This window comes from Mastomys coucha, unplaced genomic scaffold, assembly GCF_008632895.1.
Source record: "Mastomys coucha isolate ucsf_1 unplaced genomic scaffold, UCSF_Mcou_1 pScaffold6, whole genome shotgun sequence".
Classification (NCBI taxonomy): Eukaryota; Metazoa; Chordata; class Mammalia; order Rodentia; family Muridae; genus Mastomys; species Mastomys coucha.
In genome coordinates, this window is record NW_022196912.1 from 117,240,790 (window position 1) to 117,260,737 (window position 19,948).

A 19,948-nucleotide genomic window follows, 5' to 3' on the forward strand; every position below is an offset into this window, starting at 1 on the left:
CCAAAGTAAGGTGGACGGGCTGGAGTGACAGCTCTGGGTTAAGAGCATGCACTTCCTGCTTTTCCCAGAGAACTCGGCTTCTGTTCCCAGCACCGTGCTGGGCAGCTTCTCATCTGTCTATAAAGCAAGCTCCAGGGCATCCGACACATCCTCTGGCCTCCACAGGTATCTGCACTCACACACATACCCACATGCAGACACAGCACCCACACATTGTGTTGCTAAAATTCCTTCCTAGGGGTCAGATATGTGTCTACCCCTCCTCCCAAGGTCTCAATGACAAATCAAGGCACAATTCCACAAATGTTTACTCTGGGGAAATGGTGAGTTTATAGGGCTTCCTTACAGAGCATAGGTGAGGGATAATTACGGGGGTATGGGTGCTCCTCCCCACCCCCCAACAGGCACCTGAAAAGCCTTACCCACAAGTAATAAAAACTTCCCTGTAATCACACAGATGGAAGGAAGATCCCTTCAACACACACAGACACACACACACACACATACATAGACACACACACAGACACACACAGAGACACACACAGACACACACAGAGACACACACACACAGACACATGCACAGACACACACAGACACACACATACAGACACACACACACAGACGTACACACACAGACACACACACAGAGACACACACACAGACACACACAGAGACACACACACAGACACATACATAGACATACACACAGACACACACAGAGACACACACAGACACACACAGAGACACACACACAGACACACGCACAGACACACACACACACATACAGACACACACACACAGATACACATACATAGACACACACACAGACACATGCACAGACACACACACACATACAGACACACACACATACAGACACACACACAGACACACATACAGACACACACAGACACACATACAGACACACACAGACACACACACAGACACACGCACAGACACACACAGACACACACATACAGACACACACACACAGACATACATACACAGACACACGCACAGACATACACACACACACAACAGACACACACACACAGACACAGATACAGACACACACAGACACACACAGACACACACAGACACACGCACAGACATACACACACATACGGACACACACACACAGACATACATACACAGACACACGCACAGACACACACACACATACAGACACACACACACAGACACACATACAGACACACACAGACACACAAAGGTACACACACACACACACACACACACATCATAAGGTGAAAAATGCATTATGCATGCATCACTCCTCTTGACTTTGCACCCCAGAACATTGGGGTGTGTCTATTATTTCCTTTGGTGGGGCTGACTTAAGCTGCTACTCAATTTGGCTATCCAGTTTTCTGAGGGTTTGAGAGTCATCTGTCATTAGCTCAGGAGAAGAGCCAAACAATGTCTACCCAACATTATCACGTTTGTACCACAGTAAAGTAGAATCGTGTAAGTGCCAGAACCCGCTAAAACAGTTCTGTGCCACGTAAGGAGCCCCCTTCTCCATACGGCACTTACAATGGCTCCTTCAGCGACCAAGGGTTGGCAAACAAACCTTAAGTAATGTTTCCTGTTTGATGTTCGGTAATAATGAGCTTGTACACAGGGTGATTCACACACGCCTGGTTCAGCATCCTGTCTTCTACACACCCCATACATCCCCAGAGCCACGATCAACCATCTTGAACGTTCATTAATTTAACAGATATTACCTGGATGCCTGTCTGATTCATGAATTACAAAGAGGTAAAATATTATTTGTAGTTAGACAGCAGCAGGCAGGTAACTTAATGTCTACCGGATACATATTTCCTAAGCGCATGTCTTCTGATCTTGAGAGAAATATACTTATGTGAACTCGTTGATTAATTAATCAGGGCCATCTAACCTTCCAGACGACTTCAGTTGGCAGTTTTAGTTAAAAGTCCTGTCTTTGCAAACCCGGACCGGCTCTCCTGATTGGGCTAACTCCTTTAGCAGTTAAAAGTACTCTGTGTCTTTAAAAGGAGGGAGGCCTCCTGTCAAACGGGCCCCAAAACACAAGCCGAAGGCGCGTGCAGTCCCACCCACTTTCTGTGACGTCTCGCGTCCCGGCTTCTGATTGCCGGCTTCCGATGTCAATCGCGGGGTGTGCGTCTTGCTGGGACACAGTGGAGGTCTGCGCTCCGGTCTAAGGGGCGGTCGGGTGTTTCTGCGCTCGCCCCACACCCGCGAGGCCCGCGCCGCCGGACCCAACGGCGGAGCCGCCCAGCGCCTCCCCTGACACCCGTTCGCTCCTCGCTGGGGCGGGACGTGGCCCGACGGCTCCGGTCACTATGGTCAGTGGTGGCGGGACGGGGAGGGGGCGCCGCCGGGGCGCATGTGCGTGCGCGCGGTCGGGCGCGAGGCTTAGCCCTTTCCATCCTTGGGATGATGAACACCGAGGTGCGCCGCGCTGTCCCTTCGGGGACCTGCAGCCAGAAGGTCCAGCCCGGGACTGAGCCCTGCTGCCTCGTGGCCACTCTAGGTGGTCCCCAGGCATCTCTTCTAAGTCCCGATGCTTGTGCCTGACTGGGGAGGAATGGGATACCTCTGGGGTTGTGGTCTCTACTCTTTGTTAAGTAGCACTAGTATGGACAGCTTGCAGCCCACCCCTCACGGACTTAGCCACCACAGACTGACTGTGCCCCAGCTAACCGTCCCCAGGGACGAGCGATCCGACCACCCCAGCAGGCCTTATGGCAGTTTCCTGATGGCAACAGGTCTGCAGAGTCAGGACACATGAAGAGACCAGCCCCCGATTGTGACAGATGACTTAGGAGTTCAGGCAAAGTGACTTAGAAGAACTTCCCAGCAGAGCAGGCCCAGAAGATCCTGGGCTGATCAAACCCAGGGCTTGGCCAAGTGGGGAAACTGAGGCCAGACGGGGAGAAAGCTGGTAGGGGTTGTAGTCCTACAGTAGGACTTGGACCCAAGCCTCTGATCCAGTGTTCTGTGTTGCATCAACCTACCCTCCAGGTTGCCATGGGGTCAGGCCTCCTACAGGGGATTGGGAATGGTGGTTAGCTTGTGCTATTCAACTTCCAGCAAAGGGCTCCAGGGAGCCTGACCATCACTAGTGCTACTGGTTAGCCTGGGATCACTTAGCTCTGGGATCACCTGCTCTTTCTGTTTTGTTTGGCGTTGCTGGGTTTTGACCCCTGGTTTTCATGCATGCTACATAAGGCTGGACTTCTAAACTACACTCCAGTCTATTTCCAGTCTGGGCTATCCCAATAGTTAAAATGAGAGGTGTGTGTGTGTGTGTGTGTGTGTGTGTGTAAAACCAGAAATAGTGGGGAGGGACTGGGGGCACTAGTTTCCTGCTTGTTCTTGGTACCCAAGGGTTAACCTGCTCTGCTGCTCTTGGAAAGTGGCCCAGGTGTTTCGGCATTACCTGCCAGGGAATCTGGCTATTGAAATGACAGTAACTTCCAGTCACCACTGGTGGTGGCAGGGCAGTAGGGACTGGGATCCCAACTTCTGTGCCTTACTGTATAGCTGGATCTGCCCTGAAACCAGGAGACCAGCAGCTGGACCCAAAACAACTACCCTCTGGGGAGTTTGAGTGCCTTGGAGAGAGAGAGTGAGGGAGAGAAAGAGAGAGAGAGGAAGAGGAAGAGAGAGAGGGGGGGTTACTATATATCTACTGTATGTTGGGCACCTTGTTAAGTCCTGAGGCCCATGGCTGATTTACTGTAATGTGTTTAAATGTTGGCTGAGGCTATATATTGCATGGGTGGTAGATACAGGAGACTGTCTTGGGGCTGACAGCATCTTCCTCTATTTCCGTGTCGGTGTCACTGGGCTGAGCTTGAAGGTGGATGCCAGGCAGAAGCCATGAAGCCCTCAGGAGTCAGGGCTGCAAATGGCGAGGGCCTCACCCTCACTATGTGTGCTTTTGCTCTTGGGGATAAGAGTGAGTGTGAGTCCAGGCAGTCCAGGCACACATCCCTGCCTGCCTTCTTCTCTTGTGCGTTAAATAAGCCAATGCTGGCGTCCTCGGCCTGTGCTGGGACAGTGCTAAGAGAGACATGACACCTGCCCTGCTCCAGAGTTCGTACCTGTGAGCCAGACTACAGCTACTGAATTACTGACATGGCCTGAGAGTCCAATGGGGGCCTGGCACAGCCTGAGAGCGTGGCCACTCCACTGATAGGGAAAAGCTGGAGGTTGCATAGAAGTGCTTGGGAGAGACTGGGGAAAGAGTAGTAGGGAGATTGCCTTGGGACATGGTCAAGAGCGGGCGTCCTGACAAGGCTCAGTAAGCAGCTGATCTGTGTAGGTTCAGGAAGGCTGGGGGAGCCCAGAGTAGTGCATCTGGGAAATTGAGTGGGATCTGAGCATCCTGTGCCGGGCTTTGCATGCCGGGCTGTGGAGTTTGGGTTGTCTGAACACAAGGGAACTGTTAACATTGTTGATGAATATGAAATGGTTGCTAGCTCTGTCTGATGCTGGGTCGTGGGTGGCCAGCTGGAGGGAGAGGCAGGCTTGCTCATTCAGCATGCTTTCCAGAACTGCAGCAGCAAAACCCTTCCATGGGAGAGACCCACAGGGACTGGCTTTCTGATGAGTCTGGAGGCTGGAGTCTCAGGTGAATGTGCAGGGAGGGGCACGGTCCCTCTGAAGGTGTTTAGGAACGTTCGTTCTATCCCCAGCTTCCCCAAGCTTCCAGCAGTAGCCTGACTTGTGACTTTGGAACTCGTCCACAGATGGCTCTCTCCTATGCGTGTGGTTATACTCCTCTGTTAATAAGGAAACCAGTCATCGGGGCTGGTGACCCAGCCTGCTCTATTGTGACTTCATCTTAACTAATTATATCAGTGATGACCCTATTCCAAAATAAAGTTGCATTCTGAGGCCTGGAGCTCCGGCTTCAACAGTTCAGTTCGGAGCACTCGGGATACGTTTTTAGAATACATTCCAACATTCCTGGAAGTGGAGAGTCGGCAGGGACAGATGACAGGTTCCTACCCTTGTGGAGTTGGCATTTGAGTGGAGGGAGACAGCACAAGTCAGCCAATGAACCCACCTGTCAGATCCTGTCTTGAACAAGCAAGAGAAGGCAGTAGGATGGAGTGAGGGGAGAGAGAGGCTTCTCTGCTGAGGTGAGCCACTCTGGAATTCACGGGGCTCAGCCTAGGCAGCAGCTCATCCCCATGGCCTTCTCTGCTGTCGGCAACTGTGGAGACTGCATCTGGTTACTCTGGGCCCGCACGCGGTGCCCTGCACCCCACTGTCATTCTTTTACTTAGTCGGGCTGTGAGTTTTCCAAGACCTTCATTCTCTTTGCTTGTGAACTTTCATCTTTACCCACATCATGTCTCTCTCCTCTTGTGTTTTAGCAGATGAAGTTACAAGAACCCACACCACCCTCCTCGGCTCCCTCCTAGCTCATTGCTCTTTAAGTTCTGTCTTCCCATGTAGACCTGGGGCAAGGACACCCTGCAGCCAAGTTCTTTGCCACTTGAGGCCCTTCCCTCCAGTCTCCAGGACTTCATTCCTCACTTCCACCTGAGGCTGCGTCCTCATGGCCTCTTCTGTGCCAGCTCCTGCCGGCGTTCTCACACAGAGTCTCCCGGGAAGACCCCCACTTTACCCTCTGCTCTCCGTCTTGTCTTACCCACACCAAAATCGCCCTTGGTGGCCTGTTCACAGCTTCGAAGGCTGCTCCAGCATCCACCTGGGAAGTGTCCCAGCTGTAGCCCCACCCCTGCCCCGAAGCCTTCATGTCTGCAGGTATTATGGCAGCTTCTGCTCCTGACTCCTAGCTATGTCTTAGCCTGGTTGTATTGCAGTAATAGGTTATCACTGGGCCATTTATACCAAACGGCTTTATCAGGCTCAGAGTTTGGGAAGCTGGGAAGTCCTAAAGAGCTTGGGAGGTGCCAGCATCCGGTCAGGGACTTCTTGCTTTTGTACCATGAGGAAAGGCCTCACTTGGCAGAAGGGGGTGGCTAGGGAAACTGAGTCAACACTGGATACAAGTCACGATCATGATGTTAGTCCAGTCATGAAGGCAGAGTGCTGCCTGTTGATACTGTGACACTGGCAGTTAAACAGACATCCGAGCCCAGCAGAGAGTACTGAGGAAAGGCCCTGCCTGTTAAGCAGCCTGGGATGACTGCTCATAGAGAATGTGGGGCTGATTAGGAGGGGAAGCCCCGAGGTCACTGGGCAGGGTGCATTTCATCCTTCTTGTGGGAGATGGTGAGGGCTCTCAGGCCAGACCCAGGAACTAGTGAGACAATGGAAGAGGGTTCCTGGACTTGGGGGTATACTCTGGTGGGTGGAGGGGTATCCTAGGTGCTATAGAAGCCTGGTGGAGACAGAGAGGCAACAGAGTAATTAAGGGTAAATGAATCAGAAGGGGATGTTTGGATGTCTGAGAGGCTGCCAGCTGTTTGAGGCTGGAGTCCTAGGGAGAGGTGAATGAGGCCAGAGCTAAGACCAGGAGGCTGCTCAAAGATATTACACAAGTTCATGTTATCTGAGGAAAGCAGAGCCCAGCTTCAGGATCTCTGAAAACAGCCAGCCACTAAGATAAGGGGTTGGGGCCCCGCAGAGAAGGGTCATGAAGTAAGCTGAGTGATTGTCAACAAAGATTAGGGTATTCTGTTCCCTAGCACCTGTGGATATGTGTTACCATGGCAGGAGAGGTTCCCAAGTGCGACTCAGTTAAGGGGCTGAAGTGGAAGGTTACCCTTAGTTGTCAAGGATGGCACAGAGAGGTCACCACTAGGGTCCCTACAAGAGAGAGGAAGGGAAGGGAAGGGGACCATGTAAAGAAAGGTGAGAGAAAGGGGTTATTCATCATGGAAGCCAGACAGCCTTTAATGTGTATTTGTGTGTGTGTGTGTGTGTGTGTGTGTGTGTGTGTGTGTGTGTGGCCAGGGGGGTGAGGGCATGGTGCAGGAATGCCATGGAGTAGGTGTGGAGGTCAGAGGACAACTTGCAAGAGTCAGTTCTCTCCTTCCACCACACAGGTCCCAAGGATCGAACTCAGGCGGCGGCCTAGGCAGCCTTTAGGAACTGAGGAAAGCAACCTGCACTGCAGCAGAGGCCAGAAGGCCCCCAAAGCATAGCCTGGCCGCAGCTTGCCTTTAGATGGAGGAGGCTGGACTCTGACTTCCAGTTGCAGAGAAGTCCAGTGGTGATGGTCTGTGACACCACAGTTGTCCCCAGGTGTCCCCAGGCTGGACTGGCCAGTCGTCAGGAATGGGTCCTCCCTGTACCTGTGGCTTCAGTGATCTTTGGCTTAAGTCACCTCATCAGTAATGGACTTTTGAACACTCCAAATGTGTATTCATATATATATAATTAAATATATTTTTATATATAAATATATATGAATGTGTATGTATATATATGCATGTATATATACATATATTCATATATGAAGATCTGTAGCTGAATATTCATATATACATATATACAAAATATATTTATACATAACATGCATACATGTGTATATATATGTTTATGTGTAATTCATATATATATGTATTATGTATACATATGTATGTGTATATACATATCTATATACACCGAGAGAGAGAGAGATTTGGGTATATGTGTGTGGTATATCCCTGTGTATGTATGTATGTAATGTATGTATGTATGTATTCATGATAGAGGATTGTACCAACCTGTGCACATGAGTGTGGGGGCCAGACATTTACATCAGATACCTTCCTCTATTGCTTTTCTTTTAAAAATTTAACACATGCATATATGTGTAGTGTGCATGTGAACCTGCTTCATAAGTGTGTGGGCACATATGTTTGGGGATTTGCATGCACGTGTGTTTCTGCATGCAGATGTCAGAAGTTGACACTGGGTGTTTCCCTTGATCACTGTTTATCTAGACAGGGTCTCTCGCTGAGCCTGGAGTGTCGATTCTGGGTGGTCTAGCTAGCCAGCAGCTGGCTGCAGGGCTCTGAACTCTTGTCTTCCTTGGGTAGCAAGCGCCTTGCTCATGGAGGCCTCTCCCCAACTCCCTTGATTTTTGAGATCTAGGGTCTCTCCAGTGGACCTGAAGTTCACTCACTGGCTGGACTGGCCAGTCGTCAGTCCTGAGAGCTGACTGTCTCTATGTCTTCCTCCCAGTGCTCATACAGGTGCATGGCAGGTGCAGGTTACACAGTCGCTGTGTTAAGCCTTATGCTTAAGCAGTGAATTCATTACCCATTCGGCCACCTTCCCAGTCCCCAAGTATACATTTAAAAGCACACTCCTTCTAGTGCCTGTGACTCTAGGCGAGCAAGTAGGGCCAGGGTTCAACTCAGGATGGCCTCTGGCAAGGACATGAGCCTTCCTAAGGGAGAGGTTGAGGCCCTGAACCTGCTTGGCAGGCAGGCGAGGCTGGCATTTCCAGCTTTCCCAGGTGCCTTGAGGTCAGGCTGTGTGGTGAGTGGTGGCATTGGGGCCTGGTTAGTGAGTCAGGCCTGCTCACTAGAGAAAGATGACCTGTCTGCTAGGTCTGATGGGTGCTGCTGAGCCTGGGATGTGGGCATGCTCAGATGCATGACAGAATGGCTGGCTGGCAAATTTCAATTTGTAGGCAGAGGTGTGAGCTGAGGCCTGGCTGTAGGTTTGGTCAGTGAAACACACCTCTCACCTCCACTGCTAAAACAGTTGCCAAGCCCAGGTGCTGCCTGCCCAGCTTAATTAATTAGCATCTATCTGCAACCCAGCAATTACAGAGCCAATTGCTGTGGCCTGGTGAGGTCTGACAGCACAGTCAGGCATGACCTGTCTGTGTTCCTTTGCTCCAGAACAGCCTGCATGTCTTCAGCCAGGGTTTTAAAAGCAAACACCAATTAATGTTAGCCAAGGTCAAAACCCCTAGCATCGTTCCAGATTCATGGACTAGTGAACTGGTACTGCTCTTAGGTTCTTCCTGGATCTTGAGGCTGATCTCATTAGGAATGCCGGTGCGTTTGGTTGGGGACTTGGGCCATTCCAAAGGTGTTTTAAGGACATACATTATCAGGGTGAAAATTTGCTTGGCACTAGAGTCACATATACACTTGGGGGACACTAGATGCCAACCCAAGACCCATCTACCTTCCTCCCTCCCTCCCTCTCCCCCACTCTTCCCTTGAGACAGTCTTGCAGTGTAGCCTGTACTAGCCTCAATTTCATCATTCCCCTGCCTCAGCCTCCTGGATAATAGGATTACAGGCTATTATCACCATACCCAAACAGGGCTGGTTTTTAAATAGTATCTAGTAAAGTTAGTGTGTGTGTGTGTGTGTGTGTGTGTGTGTGTGTATGTGTGTGTAGTATAATGTATATGCAAATTTAAAATATATAATAACTCCATTTTTAAAAAAAATGGAAAATAAATCTCATCTGTAGTCTGACTTGTAAAAACAGTAGAAAGCAGAGGGGTGGTTTCCAAAGATAGAGAAGGGGGAGAGGGGGGTACTTAAGACAGCAGAGCTGTGTGCATAAAAATGGCAAAATGTTATGTTTTGTGTTAAGTACACTTTACCACTATACTCTTTAAAGACATATATTTCAAAAGACATGCCACATGGACCTTGGAGGTTGGGGTATGAGTGAGGGGCAGGAGGTTGGGGACACAACACAGATTAGGGACACATGAGATAAACTTGGAAAACTCTCTGAGACTGAAAAGAGTGTGCAGCTTAACAGCTCACAGCTGGCCCTGATGTGTGACCACTGCAAATAGCTTTCAGGAATTTGTCCGAGGCAGCAAGCTTATCTCCTACACCAAGCAAATGCAGGCCCTGGGAAGCCGCCCCTGGTGTAGTGCTGCCTCTCCCTCAGGACTCCTCTCTGAGCGTGAATGGAGTTTCTCTTCCCTGTTCCCTGATGCCTCTCAGAAACTGTCAGTAAATATGGCTGGCTGGGCATCCTCCTGTGTTCCCTAGGCCCCTGACATCTTTATTTCTGGGTTTTGTTTGGGGCCAGGATTGAGTGCAAGTTCATTAAATACAGTTGGGGCGTTGTGCTTTGTTGCGTGTTGTTTGGAAAGCCTGTGTACCATTTTAAGCCAGCCATCTGTAAAAGACTTCAGGAAACAAACAGTCGTGAAGCAGGTAGCAAGACAGAGATGAGTTAGCAAGGGAGCTAGGAGGAGTTTGGTGGAGCAGAACATGTGGCCACTTGCCAGGCACACAAGGTATGGAGAGGGCTGCTCAGAACAATACTGCCCCATGGGGATTTGTGTCTTCAACACAGTGTTAACAGACGTAATGCACAGCAGCAGCTGTGTGCTATGTAAATGATGTCACACTTCCATGATTTAGAAATAAATATATATGTATATATATATATATACACACATATATAGTTACTATTGATGTGTTAAATATATTGTTATATACATAATTATGTCTTATATATTATATATTTAGATATATAAGTGTATATATGTGTGTCTATATTATATGCGTACATACATTTATACATACATACATACATACATACATACATACACATCTATGAAGTCATCAAAAGTGTCTTGGCTTAAGGTTTTTTAAACCTGCAAATGAAATGGAGCCTATTCAAACTATGAGCCAGAGGTCTGTGGATAGCCAGAGGTCTGTGGATAGCCAGAGGTCTGTGGATAGCCAGAGGTCTGTGGATAGCCAAAGGTCTGTGGATAGCCAAAGGTCTGTGGATAGCCAGAGGTCTGTGGATAGCCAAAGGTCTGTAGACCTTTGAAAGGGAGACAACTCGGAAATGGGAAGGGAGAACATAAGGAAGAAGCTGGTCCCTTCTTAGCACAGATAAAAGGCTCAAGGCAGGCAGAGGAGGGGTTGTCATAGCCCTCTGGCGATGGGCTCTGCTTTCCTGGGTTTTTGTTTGTTTGCTTTGCAGAGCTAGGGATGAACCCAGGGCCTTGCACAAGCCACAGAAGCTCACCCACTGTTCAGCCACACCCTCAGCCTTTCAATGGCTGTACCTGGAGTCACTTAGGAACTGTCCCTTGATACTCTGCAGTAAGCAACATACACTGGCCAGGCTCTTGGACGCACTGAACTCCCCCTATCAGGAAGTGGGGTGGGGTGGGGAGGACAGTGTCTCTTGGGGGTGCTGCAGAAGTGAGAAGTTGGACCCAGTGTCTAGGTAAGAAGGCCCCACACTGCCCTGGACAGGGTACTCCTTTGTGGTCTGGCAGATGAGTCCTTTGAGAGCTCTGGCATCTGGGCTGTGCGTGCCTAGGAGTTTGGTGTGTCTGAACTTCACACTGACTTGCATTAATCACTTCCTAGTTCAAACAACCTGACCTTGGCAGTGGGTATGATAACTGCCACCTCATGAGTACTGTGATAATTGAGACAATGGGTCCGTGTGAACCTCTGCTCCGGATCTTGGCACACAGTGCCCAGTGATAGCACCAGCCTCATGTCAGATGTCTTGGGCCTAGGGTAGCAGCAGATGATCAAATCAGCCTCCGTGTGTTGGCTTTCAGCCTCTGGTCACAGGATGGCTGCCGTAAAGGAGGCATTGCAGAAGCATCTCTGCTCTTTTTCTCCCAAACCAAAAGCTTTCCCAGAAGCCCCAGCAGACATTTGTATGCCAGTATATGCCAATTTGGATAATCTAGCTTGTCAGCTTGTCCCAAGGATTCCCTGTACCAATCCTTTGAGAGCTGAGATCATAGGCACGTTGCTCATCTAACTTGAATATGTAATCTGGGGATCTGAACTCTGATCCTCACATTCACAAGGCAAGTGCTGTATCTACAGAGCCATGCCCTGAGCCATGCCATGGAACCCTATTTCAAGCTGGAAACTCTTTATGTGGATTAAATAGCACTTAAAGAGCAATCTCTCTCTCTCTCTCTCTCTCTCTCTCTCACTCACTCATTCTCTTTGTGTGTGTGTGTGTGTGCATCTGTGTACAAATCACCACTGACACACGTTAGACAACAGCTTGTGAGGGTTGGCTCTCCCTTTTCCCCATGTGGGACCCTAGGATCAGCCACAGGTGATCAGGCTTGTTAGCAGTCTGAGTCACTTCACTGGCCCTGCAATTTTTGTTTGTTTGCTTTTGTTTTTCGAGACAGGGTTTCTCTGTGTAGCCCTGGTTGTCCTGGAACTCACTCTGTAGACCAGGCTGACCTCAAACTCAGAGATCCTCCTACCTCTACCTCCCGAGTGCTGGGATTAAAGGTGTGCACCACCACTGCTCTGCAGCCCAACACTTTGTATTTTACTTGGCAGAGAGCACCATTCCTGGGTGGCTGGTGGCAAGAGTACGTGGCCAGTTGGTTGAGCCCCAGCCCCTAAGCACCCTCACCCCAAGCCTAGTAAAAAAAACACAGGTGGGGAGATGGCTGCCGCTCCTCCATCCATGGCATCCTCTGCCCTGTCTCCTACCTGCTTTCATCCTTCCAAGGCGTGGAGACCTTGGCTCCCACAGGCATGCGCTCACACTTGGTTCTGGCCTTGATTCTGAGGTGGGCAACACTGGGAGGCAGCATGGGAAGATGTCCTCAGTGCCCCAGTCCTTGTGTAGACTGTTACCCTTTCCCTGGCCGCACACACACCCTCCAGTGCCACATGGGGTCCCCTCACAGCCAGCCTTTACCCTGTGCTATTCCTGGCTGTTGTATAGGGATGGGAATACTGTATTGCCAGCATGTGGTAATGCCAGCCTTGACATAGGATGCACATTCAGCAACTGGGGGGTCAAGGGGTAAGTAAAGAAAAGAATAAATGAGTGAGCGAATGAATGAATGAATGAATGAATAAATAAATGAATGAAATGTAAGCATACTCCAGCATAGAGATTTATTAAGTCTAAGGTGTTAAATATTATGAAAAGAATCTGTTAGCAAGTTATAAGGTTAGTTCTTTATAACCAGGTTATTTCATGATGGCGCCAGTCCTGATTATCCCTGCCCTGGGAACAGGACCATTCAGGCAGGTCCCTAGGATGTTGGTCACATGCTCACACATCCTTAAGAGAGAACAGGGCATGTTCTGGGTTGTATATCTGGTTGTTCGGAGGCCATCAGCTCTGTGAGCCCTGCGGGTGTCTTTGAAGCCAGCTCAGTGTTTCTTCTTTCTTTCAGAGCGAAACATCTTTCAACCTAATATCAGAAAAATGTGACATTCTATCCATTCTCCGGGATCATCCTGAGAACAGGATTTACCAGAGGAAAATCCAGGTGGGGCAGAGGGTAGAGGGACCAAGAACCTAAGCAAAGAGGCTGAGGTTGGGAGTAAAGAGACAGCTTTTGAGAGATGTGGAGTTGGGGCCAGGTTCCTCTGCAAACTGAAACACACTTAGACCATTCTGACATTGTGTATTTGCCTCAGAAAGAGAGCCTCTCTTTGTGGGAACACCATACATTTTAAAGCTAAGCACCGTTCTAAGAGCTGGATTCACTTGCTTGAGTCTTCTTAATGATTCTGTGTGGTCTGGCACTTCTCACACCATTGAGAAACCTTAACAGGACTGCCCAGGTGGCTTAGTGTTCTGCAGCCTCCCTGTTAACCACCCCACTCAGCTGCCAGCTTCCTCCAGGAAGCCTTCCCCGACTGCCAAAGTCTGTTATGGATGTCTCTGACCCAGGACACCCCAGCTCACGTCCTCAAACTCTGTCACCATCATCTAATTCTGTGGCACCTCCCACAACTGAAGGCTGACTGGTGCCCAGGAGCTGACAGCCTCTGTATCTGACATCTCAGTGTATTTGTATATCTGTGGGATGGATGAGGGTGGGAAGCCTAGGGAGGCAGCTGTGGCTAGGCCAGTGGCTGACCCACACCAACGTCACCCTTGCCGCTGAGGTCCATGTGTCGTCCTCTCTCCTTAGGAACTCAGCAAAAGATTCACCTCAATCCGAAAGACCAAAGGAGACGGGAACTGCTTCTACAGAGCCTTGGGCTATTCCTACCTGGAGTCTTTGCTGGGCAAGAGCAGAGAGATCCTCAAGTGAGTGGGGCCTGTGTAGATTCCCCTGCTTCTCTGTGCTGGACCAGGCTTGCGTAGCAGGGGAGTGGTCCAATGGAGACAAGACTTGTCCGGAAACCTAGCTGCCCACTGTGTTGATGGCAGCCCAGGGGCTTAGGGAGGTGCCTGCATCTGTCTGACGCTTCCTTCAGCATTGCCTCTTCAGGTAACATTGGGCGGGTGCTTAGGATTTACTGCAAAAATGAAAAACAGATATGGTGGCACTTGGTAAAACCCTGTTTGAAACACCAACACAAGAAAGAGGAGGAGGTGGAGGGAAGGGAGGAGGAGGAGAAGAAAAAGAGGAAGAGGAAAAAGGAAGGAGGAGGAAAAGGAAGAAGAGAGAGAAAAGAAGAAAAGGAAGAATACAAAAGGAGGAGGCTTGTTCCTGCTGGCCTTGGTCATGTTCTTGTGTGTGTGTGCACAGAGGGGGCACACTGTGTGCGTGTGACAGAGGGGGCACACTGTGGTGTGTGCCAGAGGGGGCACACTGTGTGCGTCTGCCAGAGGGGGCACACTGTGGTGTGTGCAGAGGGGGCACACTGTGCGTCTGCCAGAGGGGGCACACTGTGGTGTGTGCAGAGGGGGCACACTGTGTGCGTCTGCCAGAGGGGGCACACTGTGTGCGTCTGCCAGAGGGGGCACACTGTGTGCGTGTGCCAGAGGAGGCACACTGTGGTATGTGCAGAGGGGGCACACTGTGTTTGTGTGCCAGAGGGGGCACACTATGGTGTGTGCACAGAGGGGGCACACTGTGGTGTGTGACAGAGGGGGCACACTGTGGTGTATGCAGAGGAGGCACACTGTGGTGTGTGATAGAGGGGGCACACTGTGGTGCATATGACAGAGGGGGCACACTGGTGCGTGTGACAGAGGGAGCACACTGTGGTGTGTGACAGAGGGGGCACACTGTGGTGCGTGTGACAGAGGGGGCACACTGTGTGCATGTGACAGAGGCTAGAGGATAACTTTAGGAGCCTTCTCTCCCACTGCATGGAGGGGCAGCCACTTTACCAAGCCCTCTTGCTGGCCCTTGACCCTGATAGAGAGTGAGGACAGCCCAGTGCCAGGCCGGTCCTGAGGTAAATGAAGAGCTGCTTTACTTGGTGGCCAGGTCAGGTGCCTCACCATGCTCACGAGGCTGTGGCTGGTGATGGGGTGGGGCTATGCATCGGAGGGATGCGTATTAGCAGCCATGAGGCTGGGGTTGAGGTCAAGGAGGCCTGACCTGATAGGTGAGCAAGCTGCTATTAGGACTGACTGATTACTGGGCTACCCCACATAAGGAGCCAGAGCAGAGATCTGAGGGACTGAAGCACATGCTGGGGTCCACAGCATTCCCACCTCACATAGTTAAGATTCCCCAGCCTCCTGGTGAGTACTAAACAGGAAACTGAGCTCTGAGTATTCTTTTTTATTTTCAAAATTATATCATTGTATGGGTGTTTGCCTGCATGGATGTATGTGTCCTCGGTGACAGAAAAGGACATTTGATCTCCTGGAACTGGAGTTATGGGTGGTTGTGAAATTGTGCTTGGACTCAAACCTGGATCCTCTTCAAGAACAGTGTTCCTTAACAATGAGCCATCTCTCCATCTGGTCTCCAGTTTGGTTTATCTCCTTGTACCTTTGCCCATTTGAGTTTTAGTAAGGGATGCTAACTCCTGGCTGATTAAAGTCTTAAAATAACCATTCATTAGCTTAAAGTTGGCTGCAAACTGGCAGCTCCCAAAGAGAGGCATCCTGGGTGGTTTAACAGGCCCTGCCCAGATAAAGTGCAGATGGGGGTTGGCTGTAGAATGGGCTTCCAGTATAACCCTGGGCTAAAGATGGAGGAGACGCGTCCCTATGAGGAGCATAGTGTCATGGGCAGAGGTCAGCAAATTTGTGACATGGGAAGAGCGTTGTTCATTGCTCTGGAGGTCCCTGAGAAGAAGGAGAAAAGGAAAAGAGCTGGACATGACCAGGGCAGTAAGTGGGACCACAGATATAGGGAGGAAGCTTTTGAAAGGGAATGGCCATAGCTGGGGGAGAACGTTGCGACAGCCTCAGTTTCTTCATCTGAGAAATGGAGTCATCTATGGCAGGAAAGGCAGCACATGTGGAAGTGCTTCTGTGATGCTGGTGTGGACTAGGCAGTTGCCTGTCACAGCAGCACCCGGTGTTTCCCATGACCATCGGTTCTCCTTCCCTCCAGGTTCAAAGAGCGTGTGCTACAGACCCCAAACGACCTTCTGGCTGCCGGCTTTGAGGAACACAAGTTCAGAAACTTCTTTAATGCTGTGAGTTCACCTGAGCCACACTGGCTGAGCCACACAAGGCCCTGCACATGAGCAGAGCAGACGGGAGCAAATGGGTTGGAGGTCCACAGCCTGCCCACAGCTCTGCAGTGGGGGCTGGCACAGGGCAGGGTCATTTCCTACTTGTGGGATACGTGAAATAGGGGACCTCAGTTCGGAGGCCTGTCATCCTCCTGCCATTCTGATTGTATGGTGGAAGGGGACTCAATGTTGGGGCCCTAGATGTGTCTCTGAGCTTCAACAATACTTGCTGTCTCAAAATGAGGGGTACTGCTGGGTGTCGGGGGCAAGGTGCAAACCGGGTCTGCCCTGATGGCGGGGCAATGTGAAGTTTTACAGTGTGGTTGAGCTGGTAGAGACAGATAGCTCAGTGTCCAGCCTGCTGAAGGTGTTCAATGACCAGAGCTCCTCGGACCGAATCGTGCAGTTCTTACGCCTCCTCACATCGGCCTTCATCAGGAACCGAGCTGACTTCTTCCGACATTTCATCGATGAGGAGATGGACATCAAAGACTTCTGCACTCATGTAGGTCCCTAGGGTCCTCCTTGGGGATGTAGCTCCCAGCCTGGGCTTTGTCCCTTACACACTCCAGGTCCACTGTTTCTGCCCAGAGGAAAACCCTTACAACGCTAACTAGCAAGATTAGCCCGCTGGAGACATCTGCTTGAGTGTCCTGAGCTCTGAGGCGTGAGCAGGCTACTTGTAATCCCAGGGAATCTCTGGAATTGCAGGACTTGGGACAGTTCTGCTGCAGAGTTTAACAGCTCCTGTCAGACTTGCTTACGGTGGGCTCTTGTTTCAGATGTATTTATTTGAAGGAGTGGCCCACATGTTAAGAAATGAACAATTTGCTGGGCAGTAGTAGCGCACGCCTTTAATCTCAGCACTTGGGAGGCAGAGGCAGGTGAATTTCTAAGTTCAAGGCCACCCTGGCCTACGAGTGAGATCCATGACAAGGGCTATTCAGAGAAACCCTGTCTCAAAAAACCAACCAACCAAACAAGCAAAACAAACAAAACAAAAAACAAAAAAACCAAATAGACAATTTTCACTTGGCTTTCTGGGTTGTTTGTTTTAATTAGGAGGTAGTGGGCCCCTAACTTAAATGGCGGTTAGCACAGGCCCAAGAACAGCTGCCCTCTGTGGGATACATACACAGACCCGCCAGTCTCTGCCTCTATTGTCTCTGCAACCTCAGGACTTGCACCCAGGCTCTGGCTTCCACAGGCTTATACTTGGAAGCCGCGGACTTCAGGGTCTCTTTAGAAAGTTTTTGATGCCAGCCTGAAAGATTCCTCCTCTTTTGTACATTCCATCAAGGGTCTGGAATAAAAATGGTTTCGCTTCATTTTCTGCATCCCCAGTAGTGTCTGGCTGTGTTGCTTCCGTGACAGGTGGGCACCACCACCCTCACACAGGACACGTGACTGTGATCCTGGAAGCCAGGGCTGCACACACCCCCTCACTCCTCGCTGGGCCTCCCTTCTAAGTATTTTATTTTGGCTTTGCAGGAAGTAGAGCCCATGGCCATGGAGTGTGACCACGTACAGATCACAGCCCTGTCGCAGGCACTCAACATTGCTCTGCAGGTGGAGTATGTCGACGAGATGGACACCGCTCTGAACCACCACGTGTTCCCTGAGGCTGCCATCCCTTCTGTTTATCTGCTCTATAAAACATCCCACTACAACATCCTTTACGCAGCTGAAAAACACTGATTAATTTTAGGCCATGCCAGAGCCTGTCATCTAATGGACTGCGTTCTGAATGGAACATTTTGCCTTGGCAATTTTTTGAGTGATTTAGACAACTAGAAAATGTATAGCCTCTTGGGTAAAGCCACACTGAACTGAGACCTGTGCCCACTACAGACTGTGATGACTTAATAGGAATTTTAGTATTTATTTTGATAGATGATGTAATGCCTGCTAACTCTGGACCACAAGGCCAGAAACTTTGTCTCTGTACTCATTTACTTAAAGAACCTCGTTGGACCTATTTATCTGGAAGAGGTTCCTGACAGTGTTGATATGCTGCTGTGTGAAAATGGGGACTATCGGGCTTGTCCCCAGCCAGGGCAGCGGCCTCAGGGGAGAAAAGCTTGGGCCAGCTATCATGTTCAGGTGATTTACCAGACCTATGCAGCGTCCAGCCTGGTTATGTTGGGTGGGTCATGGTAGACTGAATGTGAAGATGTGTGTACTTTCATTCATGGTGGCTATACTTTCCCATCCACTGAAGGAGAAGAGGGAACACAAAGACTTTTACCAAAGTCCAGAAAAGGACTTTAGTCTTCGGCACCAAGCTCAGGTTGTGAGGTCCCTCTAGCTCTCAGGACCAGAACTCCTGACTCTGGAGGACAGGCCCTTCAGAGTCCTGCTGTCAACTGCACCTGGATAGGCTTGCCAAGGACTAGGGCCTGTATCCAAGTCAATGTGCTCATGTCTGGGACCAAGGGCTACAGCTGCCCATCCTCCCCAGTGAATCCTACAAGTAGGATCTAGGTAGTTGGCTGGGTGTGTGCACCATGGACCTGGAAGGGCTGAGGATAAGTTTCATGAGGCTCTTTGGTTTTCCTCAGCCCAGCTTCATAGGCAGGAAAGGACTGACAAGCCATAGGCGCTGGCAGCAGGGACATTTCCTCCTCTGCACGGGCCCGTGCCCCTTAAGAACCACTTACCTTGCCTTGCTGCCTCAAGACCTTTAGGAGTCCACCCGAGGACAACCCGGCAGCTGCTAGCCACACCCTCCTCTGTAGGACAACCATGGGACCACCCCCTGGTCCTTCCTTGGTTACAGGGCTCCCTTCATGCTTCACTCTGCAGGAATTAGACTATTGGTGCTACTGTGAGGGTCTGCTGGCAGCCCACACACAGGGCTGGGAGCAGGATCCTGATCCTGAGTCTTACACAATTCAGCTTTGTATCTGTCCTTTTGTTTGGTGTAAGCAAAATGCACCAAGATGTCCGGGCAGTGTGTGTTCCCAAGACCGCCCTCCGCCACAGGAGTGTAAATCTGTCCTTCATCTTTTGATGTGTTCAGTGCCCACAATGATCTGGGTATCTATGGCAGGTAGCCCACTAAAGTGGGCACCTATTTCCATAACTGTCTTCAGCTGTTTTTTCTCCATTTCCAGAATTAATGAGCACAGGATGCCTGACTGAGGGCCTGAGCTGCTCCACAGTTCAGATGGGTCTGGGGACGGGGATGGGCTTGAGAGCATGCTAAAGCCTGGTCAAGCATAGCAGTTTCTTGGCTAGGTTATATAGCAACAAGTCCTGCAGCTCTTTCTAGAAAAAACAGTGGAGCGCAGCTGCTGAGAGCTCGTCTTCCAGTCCTCACTCTCCCAGAACAGCCAGTGGGAACAGTAACAGAGCGGTGCATCTGCTATCTGTCTTCCGAGAACAGATGCAAGTGCTGGGGCCAGCTGCCCAAGTTCAACTGTGTGACCTTGGTCAAACCCCTTCACCTCTGAAGCAAAGAAGCATGCCACCTTGGAAGTGAACCAGGTCTAAGAGCCAAGTAAACAGCCAGCCTGGGGAAGTGGGGCCTGGTGTTCAGTGAGTACTTAAGGCCAAACCCTACACTTCCCTCAAGTGAAAACATCTTCCTACCATTAAAAGTTTCTAAAAACGACTTTTCAGTCTGGCTTCTT

General features: G+C 50.3%; 1 protein-coding gene across 3 annotated transcripts; it reads left to right on the plus strand.

The window, feature by feature from the left end:
• The first annotated feature begins 1,749 nt into the window (after positions 1-1,749).
• On the plus strand, positions 1,750-19,927 carry Otub2 (OTU deubiquitinase, ubiquitin aldehyde binding 2). 3 transcript variants are annotated; one of them, XM_031357556.1, is made up of 6 exons: positions 1,750-1,779; positions 13,109-13,204; positions 13,856-13,974; positions 16,190-16,274; positions 16,624-16,818; positions 17,805-19,927. In XM_031357556.1, the coding sequence occupies exons 1-6, from the start codon at positions 1,765-1,767 to the stop codon at positions 18,009-18,011; spliced, it is 717 nt and encodes a 238-aa protein (XP_031213416.1). In that variant the 5' UTR covers positions 1,750-1,764; the 3' UTR covers positions 18,012-19,927. The 3 variants fall into 3 exon arrangements, with proteins under 3 accessions (XP_031213416.1, XP_031213418.1, XP_031213417.1); XM_031357558.1 differs by lacking the exon at positions 1,750-1,779 and adding an exon at positions 2,135-2,351; XM_031357557.1 differs by lacking the exon at positions 1,750-1,779 and adding an exon at positions 2,431-2,457.
• Positions 19,928-19,948: the final 21 nt, after the last annotated feature.